Below are 16349 nucleotides of genomic sequence, written 5' to 3'. Positions count from 1 at the left end.
CTGTGCATAGGCTGACATCTAGTGGAAGCTGCGGAGTATTACAGTTTGTTTTTCGAAAATCGAAAAAGGGCGTCGACACAGGGCGTGCCAGTAATACTATCCCTAGTGTGACGTCCACTGTACCCATGATCCCTCACGCGTCTAGGATCCCCAGATTGTGTTTTTCCTGACATGAGGTAGCATGAGGAGTAGCGTGAGTACAGATAGTCCAAGCAGATAGACAGAAAGGTAAGACTACAAGCAACCATGCGCCTTCTCTCGGAGGGGAGGAAGGGTGGGTCGCATGTGAATCTAAGCAGATACAAGCATCAGAAATACGATTACGGTGAGTAATGTATCCCTTCTGAGGCTTGTGGAATCTGCTTAGATCACATGCTGTGCATAGATTAGCGAGCAGTACCAGAAGAAGGAGGTGGGATGTGAGAAGGGTCATGAGCAAACAGGTGTCTTAGAACCGCTTGTCCCACTTGTGTATCTGTCTTGGAATGAGTGTCAATGCAGTAATGCTGAGTAAAAGTGTGAATAGAGCTCCAAGTAGCTGCTTTGCAAATGGTGTCGAGGGGAACATTTGCAATGAAAGCCAGAGTGGCCCCAATGCCTCTAGTAGAGTGGGCCCTTGGCGTAAAAGGCAGAGTCTTTTCAGAAAGAGAGTAACACAGCTGTATACAGTTGATAATCCACTTAGAGATAGCGCCCTTAGAGACGCGATCCCCCTCTCTGCCTGTAGCTACGGAGACAAACAGTTGATCTGTTTTCCTTAGCGGTCTGGTTTTATTTACATAGTATAAGACCGCCCTACGCACATCTAGGGTGTGTAGTTTCACCTCAGCCGAGCTTTGTGGGTTTTGGAAGAAAGCCGGAAGCTCGATGGACTGGTTTACATGGAACTTGGATATGAATTTTGGTGAGAACCTAGGGTGTGTGCGTAAAACCAGTTTGTCCTTGTGGATAGTAAAGAAAGGATCTTGCACTGACAGAGCCTGAATTTCACTGACCCTTCTTATGGAGGTAATGGCTACTAAGAAGGCCGTTTTATAAGTCAGGTGTTTGAGACTACTTTTATGCATGGGTTCGAAGGGGGGGCCCATGAGCTTAGCTAGCACCACGTTGAGGTCCCATCCTGGCGGTGGGTTCGAAATAGGAGGGTGAAGTCTCTTTACTCCTTCCATGAAGGCTTTAACCACTGGTACTTTCCACCACGAGACCCTGTTATGGGATGTGGTGTAAGCCGAGAGGGCTGCCAGGTGTACTTTCAGAGAGTTAAAAACCAACCCTGCATCCAGCAGGTGGAGCATGTATGTTACAACGTTGGAAGGAGTGCAATCAACCGGGTTGATTTGTTTATTCTGGCACCAGATAACGAATCTTTTCCACTTGTCAAAGTAACAGTGTCTTGTATTTGGTTTCCTGGACTCTTTTAGAATGTCCATACACCTCTGTGGTAATTTGAGATGTCCAAACTCTATGACTTCAGGAGCCATGCTGCTAGGTTCATAGAGTTGGGTTCCTGATGCACTGTTTGACCTTGTTGCTGGGACAGAAGGTTGTACCAGGCTGGGAGTCTGATGGGCTCGCACACCGTCATCCTGCGTAGGTGTGGAAACCATGGTTGTCTCGCCCACATGGGAGCAACTAGGATGAGCGTCATTGATTCCTTGTTCATCTTGTACACCACCTTCCTGATGAGAGGAGTTGGTGGAAAAGCGTACGCAAACATCCCTGAGCAGTTCATCCACAGGGCATTCCCCTGGGAGTCCGTTTGGGGGAACCTGGATGCAAATACTGGGCATTGTTTGTTTTCGCTTGTGGCGAATAGGTCTATAGTGGGGAAACCCCACTGAGAGAAGAGATCTTCTACTACGTCTCTGTGAAGGACCCATTCGTGTTCTTTTGGGAGGGAGTCTCTGCTTAGAGCATCCGCTAGGGAATTGAGCTCCCCTGGAACATGTTGCGATGACAGGAAGATGTTCCGTCTGAGTGCCCATATCCATATTTTCTGGGCAAGCTTGGACAGATTTGGCGAACGAGTCCCTCCTTGCTGGTTCAGATAGAACATGGCTGTCGTGCTGTCCGTCCTGATCTGCACCGACAAGTTCAGTAGATGGGGCTCGAACGCCTGCAGCGCTCGGAATACTGCCAGAAGCTCTAGCAGATTTATGTGGTTCTTGGCTACTGAGTGAGACCAGAGACCCTGAGCTGTGTGGTGGAGATGGTGAGCTCCCCACCCAGTCAGGCATGCATCTGTAGTCACCACTGCCTGTACTTCGGGTTCGTAAAAGGGTTTCCCCTTTGCGAGATTCTCTCTTGTCCACCAGTGTAGGCTCTGTACGAGTGTTGGCGAAACGACCACTAGATCGTCCCACTGACCACTTGCCTGAGACCACTGTTTCGCCAACCATTCCTGCATGGGACGCATGCGCAGACGCGCGTGGGGGACCAGCTAAATGCATGCCGCCATCATGCCCAGTAACCGCATAGCTTTGCGTACTGTTATCTGTTGACCTGACTGATAATGCGGAATTTGCAGAAGTATATTCCGAATTCTTTCTTCCGAAGGGAAGGTCAATTCTTTCTGAGTATCTAGGATAGCTCCTAGAAACTGTTTTGAGGTGCTTGGCACCAGACTTGACTTTTTCTCGTTGATAGAGAAGCCTAATTCGTGGAGGAGGTCGATAGTCCTCTGAATGTTTGATCTGCAGATTCCTGGGGTTTCCCCCGTTATGAGCCAGTCGTCCAGATAAGGGTACACTGGGATTGCCTCCCTGCGTAGGTGTGCAGCTGCCACCGCCAGTACCTTGGTGAATACCCTTGGTGCTGAAGCTATCCCGAAGGGCAGTACCTTGAATTGGTAGTGGCGACTGTCCACCTTGAAGCGCAAGTATTTTCTGTGCGCCGGGAGCATGGAAATATGAAAATAGGCATCTTTCATATCCAAGGTTGCCATGTAATCCCCCTTTTTTAGGAGTGGGATTACCTCTTGTAGCGTGGTCATACGGAATTTTTGGGGCTTGACATACTTGTTGGCAGGCCGTAAGTCCAATACTGGGCGCATTGTTAAATCTTTCTTTGGCACAAGGAAGTAAGTTGAATAGATACCCTTGTTTACCTGGTGTCCTGGGACGAGTTCTATCGCGTCCTTTAGGAGCAGATTGTAGATTTCCTCGAGGAGGATCTTTTGATGTTCTAAAGAGTGGACTTTTTGTCTTGGAGGGTGGTTTCGGGGACGTTGCAGTAGTTCTATACAGTACCCCTTGGATACCGTCGACAGCACCCATCTGTCGGATGTTATCCCTTCCCATGCCTGGGTGAAGCTGGATATTCGTCCCCCTACTGGGGTTGCATGGGAAGGGACCCTGAAATGAGAGTCACTGCTTTGGTGGAGGCGTGCCGCCTCCTTTACTGGGGCTGCCTCTGCCTCTACCACGTCCTCTTCTACTAGCCCTACCATACCCTTGGGTAGACTGTTGTGAGTTGGTGTTCCACTGTGTACCCTGGGTGTGGGAATAGTTATTTCCCCTATTGGAATTTTGGCCGCGGGGGCGACGAAAATTGCCGTTCCCTCTTTGGTTAGGTGGTTTTGTAGTTAACTGGCCAAGGGATTTGAGGGTGTCGAATTCCTCCTTAGCGTTTTTTAGTGCGTCCTCGACTGCCTTTCCAAACAGGAGATCACTTTCCACTGGTTTGTCTAAGAGTGCAGCTTGTGTTTCTGCTCTGAATCCCGACTGCCTCAACCAAGCATGTCTTTTGATGACAGTCCCCTCTGCAATAATTCTACCCGCATTGTCTGCGGCGTCTAAAGTTGCTTTTAAAATGCAGCCTGAGACGTTTCTTCCCTCTGCACAAATGCGAGATAGCTGGCTCTTAAGGGGTTCGGGAGCGGAATCTATTAGTGCTGCCACTTCTTCCCACTGATGGCAGTTGTAGCTGGCCAACAGTGTGGTGGAATTCGCGATTCTGGTTTGGTAGGCTGCCGTGGAAGCTACTTTTCTACCAAAACCATAGAGTTTCTTACTTTCCTTGTCCGGGGGAGCCTCCGAGGAAGATAATGGGGTTCCAGCTCTCTTGCGGGTGTTAGTTACGACTAGAGAGTCTGGCTTAAGTTGGCCTCTAATATATAGAGGGTCCGACTGGGCTGCTTTAAACAGCTTCTCTACTCTAGGGTTTACAGGTCTTGTCAGGTTTGGGTTGACAAGGGATGGTGCTATTCTGCGTTGAATAGATTTCAGGATGGGAATGGTCTGGGCTACTGTCTTCCTTTCCCCTATTAGTTCTTCCGCGAAGTCCCTCTCTTCTTGGACACCTTGTGTGTCTATGTGGAAGTGGTTAGCTGCCCGAGAGAGCAGTTCATTCAGTAGGGGCTGATTATCTATTGGGGAATCAGACACTGGGGCTTCCCTTTCGACTGGTGAGTGCATTCTGAAAATATCTGGGCTATTTTCTGGCTCATCCTCGTCTTCGTCCTCCCCGTAATAATCTGACACTGCGAGATCTTCTGGTGTCTCAAAATCCTGGCCCTCTATAAGGGAAGAGTCTCCTTGGCCTGTAGGGAAAAGGCAAGAATAGGGTTGGACCTCGAAGGGGTCTGAAGCCTTTAAAGGTGTCTCGACCCGGGGCCTTTTATTTGAAGGGATAGGGTCCCTTGAACCTGAGGGAGAAGATTCCTGAGGGTTTAAAGCTAGTAGTTGGTCAGGGTGTCTTTCGAAGAAATTTGCTAAGGAGGACATCCTTGACATTACTCTGTCAATGTCCTCGCATGACCAGAGTTTTGAGCTTGGGGTGACCTTGTTGGAACTCTCTATGGACTGTCCCTGAGAAGACTTGGACGGGGAAGTCAGTTCTATTGTTGGGGATTGTAAGGTTTGTTTCCTTTGTTGCTTACCCCCTTCCCCGTGGGTGGAAGTGTGTTTACCATTTCCCTTATTTTTCGACGCCTGGCGTCGAGGATCGGAGGTGGAATCCCTGTGTTTCGAACTAGGCTTCGAAACTGGGCCCTCCTTACTCCCAAGTGATGTACCCTTTCCCTGGGGATGGAAGTCGTGTTCGTCTCCGGACGAGTGATCTTCCGTGATGTTAATGGGCGAGGCACTATGTGCAAGTGTGGAGGCTTGCCTGACGTCGTGCGGCGACCTCGACCGGGACCGCCCAGAGGACGTCCTTTCGGACCACTCCTTCTGTGCCTCTTTCCGAGGTATCGACGACGTCGAATCTCGGGTGGCTTTTTTGTGTTTAGCGTGTGTATGTGTAACGCTCTTGTCGCCGGGGGACTTCCCCATAGTCGCCGGGACGGACGACCTTCCGAGGCCGGGGACGTGCGTTAGGCTGTCTTTCGACGCCTTGTTGCCCTCGCCGTCCGAAAGTCCGGCGTCGCTGCCGTCGCTGAAGGTACCCTCCGCCTCCATAGCTGCTAGCTTGGCGTGGTGGGCCCAACGCTTGGTGGAGCGGTCCTTAAGAGTTTTGGTCTTAAACCTGCTACAGGCCCTGCAACCCGCCTCGGGGTGGTCTCTGGGCAGGCAAAGGTTGCACGTAGCGTGCTTATCTACCCAAGGGTATTTCTTATTACACTTGGGGCAAAACTGAAAGGGCGTACCCTCCATACGCGCCTGTGGGCAGCGGGCAAGTGTGTGTAGGTAAGAAGGTGTCTATAACCGAGTGTGGAAGTGTACCACCCCCCACTCTCCCTACTTGTAGGGCCGAGGCCAGCGGCCCAGGCCCGAGCCGAGGCGGAAGCCTCAAGGCCCAATCCGTCGGGTTTCGACGTTGATCTCCTCCCCGGTTCGGCGTCGAGATGCTGATCGACGTAAGGGTGACAAAACGGGGCAAATTAGATTTAGTTTTAAGTGCAAATATGGCAAAGCCAGGGAACTCCGATGAAGTGCTTCCGACCAGAATGGCGGAAAAAAACAATCTGGGGATCCTAGACGCGTGAGGGATCATGGGTACAGTGGACGTCACACTAGGGATAGTATTACTGGCACGCCCTGTGTCGACGCCCTTTTTCGATTTTCGAAAAACAAACTGTAATACTCCGCAGCTTCCACTAGATGTCGGCCTATGCACAGCATGTGATCCAAGCAGATTCCACAAGCCTCAGAAATATATATATATATATATATTTTTTTTTCTTTATTATGTGGCTGCACCGGACTAATTTGAACTTATCTGTGCCTGGAATGGGCTTCTGTCATGGTGTGCCTTTGATTGTGGAAGGCACTGTGTTCAGTTTAAGGCTTATGCCTTGTTCACCCTTACGAGGCTCCAGCTCTTCCTGAAAGCTGTGAAATTCGCAACACACTCGCCCTGAAGCAGGCGTGTCCGTGGAGCCATCATGCTCCCTGTCCTTGCGGTCCGGCGTGAATTGAGCCGGTTACGCGCTCTATACAATATAATACTAATCACCGCCGGGCCCGGCTTCGATATGGGAGCTCCGCTCCGCGTCGCAGCAAACAAACAATGAAATGCGCAAGCGGGCTTCGTATTAAACTCCTCCCTCCCAAAGGAGGGGGCCGCAGCTCCACATGTGGCTAGCCACGCCTACGCGAAGGAGGGGGCAGGAGTGTTTTGCCGCTCGGCTGCTCTCCCTCCTCCGCAAAGGAGGGGGGCTGAGAGCTCCTGCACCCGCACGGCACTACGGGCACCTGTTATCACCCGCAGCGAGGTACCACCACCCGTAAGGTGCCGGACATGAGGCACAAGGTGCGTGCGCTGCGGGGTCCGCCCGCTCGAACGGGCTGCAAATCAACACGCGCGCATCGGCCGCTGTGCACTACTCTGTTGCCGCGCCCGCTGCGGGATGACAAAATTATTAATATGTGTTCTACATCTCCACATTCTACGCTGCGCTGACGCAGTGTAAGATCCAATCCCTATAACATTCCTCACATTTCATGCTATCTGCTATCACAGATTAACTCCTTACACAGAGAGATAGACAAAATAGTACTTATCTGCTTGAAGAGCAGTAAAAGAAGAGGAGGAGCTCAGGGACAGGAAGTGGTCATAGCTCAGCATGGAGGAGATGGACTACAGAGACTATGGGGATTGTAGTTTCAAAGCAAGCAAAGTCTGTTGAGATGTTTTTTCTGTTTTGTTGTTGATTTTATTGGTTTGTTGAAACTGCTGAGGAGTAGTAAATTAAAGAAGTTGAAGCATAATGCTCGCCTCCAGTCTTGTCATAGAATAGATATTCTTTTAGATATTCTTTTGAGTACTTGTTATTGCTGGTGTAAAAAAATAAAAACGGTATCTGCAGAAATGATTGAATTTTTTGGGTCATATTCGTTAGGGAGTTTGGAACATTTGTATAAAAAAAAAAATAGATGGGGGTGGGGTAAGGGAATACGTTAAGGTAGAGGGAAGTGGGGAGAGTGTGGCGGGGGTCTCCATGCCCCCCACCCCTCCTGATTATTTTTTTTAAAAAAGTCATTTCCCAGTAGGTTTTTTTCTTTCGATCATTTCATGGTAATCCGTAAAAAAATGCTCATTTTAAAGTAAAAAACGTAATTGCCACAAGATATAATATTTCCATACAACCCCTGTTTCTGCTCACCGAAAACACAATTCTAATGCAGAGGCACAAAAACTGTACCCTTTGCCATGGACCTACATTTTATGCGTGTTGCTCATTTTGGCATCCAGGGAGTACCCAGAAACACAATAGTAGGTGCCAGGCAAGATGCCCCTTTAGCATTTCCAGGAAAGATGGTACTGGAAGCAAGGAGATGCAATGGCAATTCTCTAAATGAAACCTCTAGCGTTTCAAACAGCCAACTCTATTTCTGAAACCAAAAAGCACAAAAAGTTAACTGTTTCCGCTAGGACTAGTGTGAGTGGGAACAGCACAACAGCATGCGGCGTTAGTGTTTGCAATTACAAAGGGGAACGAAGAGTACTGCAGAGTTAGCAATCATGCTGCATGCAGAGGGGCGCTTACCATGCTCAAAGATGCTAGGAGACAGACTAAATGGACACAACACAAAAGGCGTGCCTCGGGACAGTCTCATGCAGCGTGAGTTTGCGCTTTACGTACCCAGAAAGGATCTCCTGGGGGGAGGTTTGAATTCTTCGTCCTTACTATCTGAGGCTACACACAGAGATTCAAGCACAGGGAGGAGGAAGGAGACAAAAGAGAAAAGTGTGATATAAGAGTCGAAGAGCAATGAAATATCACGGCACATTTTCATTCCTATCGTTTCATGATTTCAGTTTTGCCAGAGACAGCATTGGCTGTTAGGAAAGTTAGTATTTATTGGTAACCACTCATGCCACTAGGTTTGAATCCTACCCATGTAAACGCAAAACCGGGCTCTGCAGTTGTGATCCCACCCTAGGCTTAAAAACCGGGCTCTGCAGTCGTGATCCCACCCTAGGCTTAAAAACCGGGCTCTGCAGTCGTGATCCCACCCTAGGCTTAAAAACCGGGCTATGCAGTGGTCTTCCCACCCAAGGCTGAAAAACCGAGCTCTACAGTCGTGATCCCACACATGTATATACAAAACGGGGCTCTGCAGTCGTCATCCAACTCGGGGCTTAAAAACCAAGCTCTGCATTCGTTTTCCCACCCAAGGCTAAAAAAAAAAAAAAAAAAAAAAAACAGACTCTGCAGTCGTTAGCCCATCCATGGATATACAAAACCAGACTCTGCAGTCGTGATCCCACCAAGGCTTAAAAACGGGGCTCTGCAGTGGTGATCCTACCCATTTATATACAGGACCAGGCTCTGCAGTCGTGATCCCACCCAGGTCTGTAAAACAAGGCTTTGCATTGTTGAACCCAACCAACAGGTCTCTGCAGTCGTGATCCCACCCATGTATATGCAAAACCAGGCTCTACAGTCGTGATCCCACCCATGTATATGCAAAACCGGGCTCTGCAGTCGTCATCCCGGCCATGTATATGCAAAACCGGGCTCTATAGGTGTGATCCACCCATGTATATGCAATACCAGGCTCTACAGTTGTGATCCCACCCATGTATATGCAAAACCGAGCTCTGCATTCGCGATCCCACCCTAGCCTAAAAAACAGGCTCTGCAGTCATTATCCCATCCATGTAGATGCAAAACCGAGTTCTACAGTCGTGATCCCATCCATGTAGATGCAAAACCGAGTTCTACAGTCGTGATCCCACCCATGTATATGCAGAATCAGACTCTGCATTCGTGATCCCACCCAGGTCTGTAAGACCACACTATGCTGTCATGATCCCACCAAGGCTTAAAAACGGGGATCTGTAGTTGTGATCCTATATATATATATATATATATATATATATATATATATATATATACACAGAACCAGGCTCTGCATCGTGATCCCACCCAGGTCTGTAAGACCACACTATGCTGTCATGATCCCACCAAGGCTTAAAAACGGGGATCTGTAGTTGTGATCCTATATATATATATATATATATATATATATATATATATATATATATATATATATATATATATATATATATATATATATATATAGAACCAGGCTCTGCATCGTGATCCCACCCAGGTCTGTAAAACAAGTCTAAAGTTTTCTAGCAGAACAGATGAGTCTTTAAAGCCCTGCGGAATGCCGGGAGGGTCTTCATCTCACGGATTTCTCTAGGTAGTTTATTCCATTCTCTTGGACCGTAGACTCCAAATCTACGGCCCCCTTTACTCACATACTTAGTACGTGGTATCTGAAGCAGATTCTGGTCTGCTGAACGCAGCTGCCGAGTTGGAACATTACTCTTAATTGTGTCTGATAAATATCTTGGTGCTGTTCGATTGGCGCATTTAAATACTAGACAGAGTTTTAAAGTCAATTCTCTCCTTTACTGCCTTAAATTAGACATTGGGGCTGATTTTTGTACCCTATATGCCAACCTAACTGCTGCATTTTGAGCCACTTGCAATCTTCGCAGCTGATAGGCTGGTATAGCTGTCAAAGCATTCCCATTTTCCAGTCTTGAGTTGACCAATGTGTCAATAACCACCGCTCTGTCTTCATTTGCAATAAATGGTAGGATATGTCTAAATAGACGTAGGGAGTGGAATACTGCCTGCACCTTCGCGCCAACCTGGGCTCCACATCCCATATTGTCCTCCCAGATACAGCCCACGTTTTTTATTTTTTTTAGCAAATTCAGCTGTGTCCCCAGGAAGCATGGTGATTGTAACTGCTTCCTGTATTGCAGTTGGTGTCTTGAGGCAAATAAAGCCACTTCAGTTTTGCTAGCATTCAACAATAACTCTTTAGCACATATCCAGGCATGTACTTCTTGTAAGCACTGTTCCACTATCTCATATGTCTCCTCTAAATTAGGTATCCTCATGAACACCAGAGTATCATCTGCATATATTTGAAAGTGTATGCAGTGCTTCCTCAGTATGTCCATGAGCAATTTGACATATATATTAAAGAACAGAGGGGAGAGTGAGGATCCCTGCGGGACTCAACATTTTTGTATCACTGAGTCTGACAGAAAATCTCCCAGCCGGACTTCTAGTGAGAAAAGATTCAAACCATAAAAGGGCTTGCTCCGCCACCCCTCCCACTTCCCTCAGGTGTTTCAGCAGGATCCCATGGTCCACCGTGTCAAAAGCGGCGGACAGGTCTAACATGACCAGCAAAGACATGTCCCCCTGATCCACCGTTTCCAACAAGTCATCCCAATCCGCCAACAACGCCGTCCCAAAACTTGGTCGGAATCCGGATTGGAGCGGATCTAGCAAATATTCTCTGTCCACATGTTCCTGCAGCTGGGCTGTCACAATTTTCTCCAGGATTTTAGATGGCCATGACTGTCCTACTACTGGTCTATAATTCTGGAAATTCTTGGGGTCAAGGCGTTTTTTTTTTTTTTTTTTAACAGGGTGACCACAGATTTCTTCAGATTCTGTGGTACTATGCCAGATGTGAGAGATTTATTAACAAACTTAGTAATAAATGGTGTGATATCTGGAGCTATTCGTTTAGCTACAGAGGAGGTAATGGCAAAGAGTGCATCATTAGTTGCCATCAAAGCAGAGAGCAGGGAACACACCCTCTCCTCTGATACTTCGGTAAACACAAATAACTTCTGACCCACCCCAGTATGTACACCGGTGGCTCCATCCCTCTCTACTTCGGTCTGAGTCTCTATTACATTCTGGGCTGGCCACCTGTTATCACTAGATCCTCTTGAAAATGTAACGGTTTCATTTCTATGATCTTTCCTTGTATCAGCTCCATTTTATTTATAAAATGGTTATTGAAGGCATCCGCTTGTGACGTTCTGGCGCTGCGGCCGCACACCTAAGGTTCGCTAACTGGGAGATCCCTGAGAACAATTCCTGTGGTCTATTGATAACTTTATCAATTTTCCCAATTGTGAATTTGGATTTGGCCTCAAAAATCGCCTTTCCATATTCCCTTCGGCAGCTCTTAACCAATTCTAAATTAATCTCTGCACGTTTTTTTCTCAATTTTTTCTCTAAAGGCCTCCACTGTCCTCTTTTTTTGGCCAAATCTAGCAAGAACCAGGGGCTAGTAGGCTTCTTTACTTTTTTTTCTTGGAGGGGGCTTGTTTGTTGCATAGCTTGGCCATGATCTCAGAGCCCTTATTAAAAAACTCCTCACATGAAAGGGTATCATCAATCTGTGCCAGAGCATGCTTCAGAGCCTCCCCCGAGATATTCAGCAAGTCTTTCAGTTTGCGGAACTGACGAATCCAGTTATCCATTTGCCCATCCAGAGTTTTCTTAGGCAATATCAATTTGAATACTCTTGCATAGTGATCCATCCATGATATTGGGATTGTCTCTAAGAAATGAATTATCGCCCCTCGATACAACAGGACATCAAGGCAATGCCCCTGGAAATGTGTGGAAGATGATACTAAAAGTTCTGAGGCATGAGCATCAAAATCTCCCTTAATTCTCTACCATCTGCAGATGACATATCCTCAACCCATATATTGAAATCCCCCAAACATAGCAACTCATTATGCTTACTCCCTGTATCTGCCAGGAATGATTCTAAGTTATCCAAAAAAGCTTGTGCTGGCCCCGGTGGTCAGTAGCCAAAGAGAATTTTTATAGTTCTGTTTGGAGTACACTGAATACAGGTGTGAACAATCTGGGTACCATCATCCCAGTCTAAGGGGTGCAAATGTGATCGTTTCAATGGTGCTCTCACAATAGCTGCAATGCCACCTCCTCTTTTTCTAATTCTATTGAAATTATTTATCAAACCGCGTTGTGGAACTAGGAGGTGATACATGGCCTGTGAGGCTTCAATGAACCATGTTTCCGTCAGGAATAAACAGTCCAAGTCCTGTGATAAAATGAGTTCAGGAAGCTGATCCAACATTGAGTAGCATTGCTCTAAAGACTTATGCCCCATTATGATTTTTTATAGATATATAAGTTCTGTTCTGTTAATCCTTTCAATCCCCAAATTCCTAACTTTGTCTAAAGTGGGTAAGGATATGAAACCTCCTTCACTCCTCAACTCCTTTAGTTCCATATCTGAGTAACCTACCATATTAGTGTTATGTTCTAATGCCCGTCGGACTAAAGGCTTATGCTATTCTCACCTGATATTCTTGCAGCTATTAATCCAATGATGGCTCGATATGGCAGAGTTTCCTGCCACACGCCAGTCTACGGCCACTAACAGGCCTATAACAGGCTTCGCCAGTGGGCCAGTTAAAGCCTGTGTTGTGTTTTCAAATGAGTCGGAGCCGGCGTGGCCCTCGGAAACTTGGGAAATGTAGTATTTCCTCGCATACACTAGCGTGTGCACGCAGGTGCCTCAGTTTCCCCAGGTAGTAGGTACGTTTTCTTCACCACACCTCAGTAGTCTACTAAAAACAATACACTATTAAACCAATCTAGTAAAACCTGTTATAAACACATTCTATTTTCAGACTTATTAAAAATTCACACAATTCTAAAAACACAGCAAAAAAGTGTGTAAATCTACGGATATCCCCTAAAGTGCGGTTATATTTTGATTAAATATTTTGGCAATTATCGAGCATCCGATTCAGGTCGGATTGAATCTCCGCATCCCCAAAATCTACTAGCCCACTCACATTGTTGAGAAGATTTTATGAAGGGCAAGTAGAATTTCTCCAAGCTTCTCCAACCAGAGAGTTGGGGGCAGATCTATCTCCTCGGCTGGGGCCTCCCTCTGGAACAGCTTCCCTGCTTCTCTCAAACTTGAGCAGAACCACCTCCTGTTCCGGAAGCAACTCAAGACCTTCATTTTGGCTTCGCTTTCTCTTTTCCTCTCCCCTGCTGGTGCACCTGACTGCTCTGAGCACTTGTCACCGTCTGAATTCGGACCCAGGCTCCTGCATGTCCAGTTGCCCTCGCACTGCCTCCGGGCTCCCCAGCACTTAAGGGTCTGTATCTGCAACCCTACAGTCCCTTCTCTCTGCACTTATCAGTCAGACACTGACTGAACTTGTGAGTTAACTGCACTTCCCCTCCCCCTGGCACTTCTCCCCTTCCCTCTTCCCTGCACGTGTACAATCTGAATGACACAAGGCTTAGTAAGATCCTTATTTTGTCCTCCCTGGTTTCCCCCTCCTTGTCTTGTCGCACCTAGAAGCACTTGTATACAGGTGTGTTATAAATGCCACATCATATCATATCATTTACATGGCACTGAACCTTACTGGAGAGTATAGGGCGGTTTGAAACTTGTATTTGACATTTACTGAAAAAAGCGGTTTGCATAAAAAGGCAAATAAAAGTTTCACTGTCCATGGCTGGCCTTTGGGTGGCAGCATTGCACCAAATAAGGAGGGTGGTTATGGTGACATGCACCATTTTACAGTAAGCACTGGTAAATATTTTGAAACCCATCAAGTGCATTTCTCTTAGGACAAGCACGTATACTAAAAATCTCTCCCTGCAGGACTAGTGGGATTTTTAAGAATGTGCAAGGCCTGTATATGAATTGTAACATGTGCTACACCAAACATCCCTACGATAGCATCACGAGAGGGAATCAACACATAAGGCGCCGAATGAACAAACTGAACCTCAGCTCACAAATGTCTGGACACTTGGAAACACTAGCATAGCACAATTAAATGGAGTTGGGGTGAAGTGCAGGACTCAAATATCAGCCAAGGTCTTAAAAGTAACATACTTTATTAACTCAGCAAATAACTGTTCTGTCCGGACTCATTCACATCCCGGCACTCCACGACAAATAAGCCGACCCTGAATAGAAACAGCGAGCAGGTCAGGACTCTACATACTGTACCTCTTCAACACAAAGACACACTCAAACAAAAGGGTGAGAGTACCTGGAACATAGATCATAGTTTCAAACCTCCCTGGAGGTCTCCTCTCGTCTAGTCCATTGTGAGGTGCTTTCTGAGCAGGCACAGGTTTCTGAGGCTGAACTCCACCCAGGGGTCATCACCAAGGTGGCCAGGGCTAGATCTGTTCTGACAGGGTGGCTTTCTCTCCTGCATTAGAGTGCTCCACTTACTAAGTAGCACCTCCTGCATCACCATCAGAACAACTATGATTGGACTCTTCCATGACTCTCTCTTGGGTCTGCCTAGTCAGGGAAAGACCCGATTTGATGATTTCATAGAGGGCTTGCCTCAACAAATCATATTCAAGACACTTCTATCATCAGTTAGGATGCATTTTCCCCCGCTATCAAGGCATAAAATAAGCAGTGTCGCATAGCAATTTGCTATGTAATTCTGTCAGTTTGTTAATCAAATGGACACTTGTGTAGCAAAGATAGGTATTCAAGTTGCCCGCTTCAATGAAAGCACAGCTCGCCATGCATTCCTCTATTGCCCCCTGTGCTCTTTCCCCCCTCTTTTCTCTGTTCACTTCAAGTCCTAATGGAGAGAAAGTGCAGCAGTAATCATCTCCTCCACTCTGCCAAAGCATGTGTGGGAGTGTTAGCCAAGAATTTATTTTTCAAATAATTCCAAACCAGAAATAATGAAGATGCTACCTTTATTAAGCTTTCTAAATGCTGTCTGTTAAAGACCAGTATGTGTCAACTTTATATATTTTTAAAAAGATAGTCATGCAATTCCATTCCTAAAATGTAGGTTGTTACATAATGCATGATTAGAGTATTGATACTGTAAAACACTGCATCATCTCCAAGGTTTAGGTTAGGGCATCTAAAGATTTCATTGCGTCATCTATATTTCATTTTGTTGTGGGAAGATGCATCATATTGATGAGCGATTACTTTCAAAATGTACATGATCAAATGCTTTTGATGGAAAACCAAGTTCAATAACCTGCAGGTTGCATACATCTTGCAAATGGTGCTCAACCCATGAGTGAACCCATACTCCTTGACATACTATATTATAACCTAGTTGCTTTATACCAGGAACCCTGAAATTGAGATGTCCACACACTACAAAAACAACAGCCTGCTATGCAAACCACTCTGCTTAGTCTTTTTCATTCCTCTTACATAATGAATACACACAGCAAACTATATGCTTATGCAAAGGAGTGATCAATAGTTCCATCCATCTGTACATTAACAATTCTGCCCCCATCTACTTGATTAACAGATTCCACAGACAACCCTCCTTAAGACCCATTAGAACTATATACAAAGACCGTTTATCTGTTCCCCACTACAAAAGGGCAACTATAGGGGGCAACAGTTTCCCGGTAAAAGCTGCCAAGCTCTGGAACTCGTTGCCCCCTAACCTCAGAGCAGACCTACCCTATCAGAACGTCCGATCCAAGGTGGTTTCTTGGATGAAACTGACGTCCGATCCAAGGTGGTTTCTTGGATGAAACTGGGGTCCCACTAAGACAATAAAATGCCCTGCGTTGCCTGCACACTTTGTAACCACGTGTGTCCTCTTGCTTACTTGTACATTATGGTCCTATAATATGACTGCTGATTTGTATATAACTCTTTGCACCTTATTTTGTAATCATGTATATTTTCTGTGTATTGTAACCAATCTTTGAAATTTCTTGCAAATGCTGTGCCCCGATACCCCCGGGTACTCTCGCGCATTATAAATAATAAAAACTAACAAGCAATACCAAACACTGTAGTTAGCCTCCAGAGCTCCCTTTGCATTATGATTGCATTATATATTACCACCTACAGGAGACAGCTGGTCAAACTGTTTTCAGAGCCTTTTTATCATATCTATTTACTTGTGTCTATACATGTAGCAAATTGTTTACATTTTATAGACACTCAGCTGTGGCTCGCAAAGTCTTTCCGCCCACTCGCATAGTCGAGCACATTTTATGACAGGCCGGTAGCATTTGCAAGAGATGTTTGAAACTTTTATGTAACATTTACCTTGTTTGTAGGAAATGTTAAACAAAAGTTTCACTGTGCATGGCTGGCCTA

At 46.3% G+C, this 16349-nt stretch overlaps 1 protein-coding gene across 2 annotated transcripts in view; it reads right to left on the bottom strand.

Annotated features, from left to right (window-relative positions):
- SLC66A2 (solute carrier family 66 member 2) overlaps positions 1-16349 on the bottom strand; it is a 436935-nt gene that overhangs the window by 274101 nt on the left and 146485 nt on the right. Inside the window, exon 4 of one of the 2 annotated variants that reach the window (XM_069620644.1) lies at positions 8027-8080. The exons of the other annotated variant lie outside the window; for it this stretch is intronic. Coding sequence (XP_069476745.1) covers positions 8027-8080 — 54 coding nt within the window. The remainder of the gene's footprint in view (positions 1-8026; positions 8081-16349) is intronic. 2 annotated transcript variants of the gene reach the window in all.

This window comes from Ambystoma mexicanum, chromosome 5q (assembly GCF_040938575.1).
Source record: "Ambystoma mexicanum isolate Mex_15411 chromosome 5q, UKY_AmexF1_1, whole genome shotgun sequence".
Lineage (NCBI taxonomy): Eukaryota > Metazoa > Chordata > Amphibia > Caudata > Ambystomatidae > Ambystoma > Ambystoma mexicanum.
Note: the sequence above shows the minus strand (reverse complement) of the source record. Positions and strands in the feature narration are given on the sequence as shown.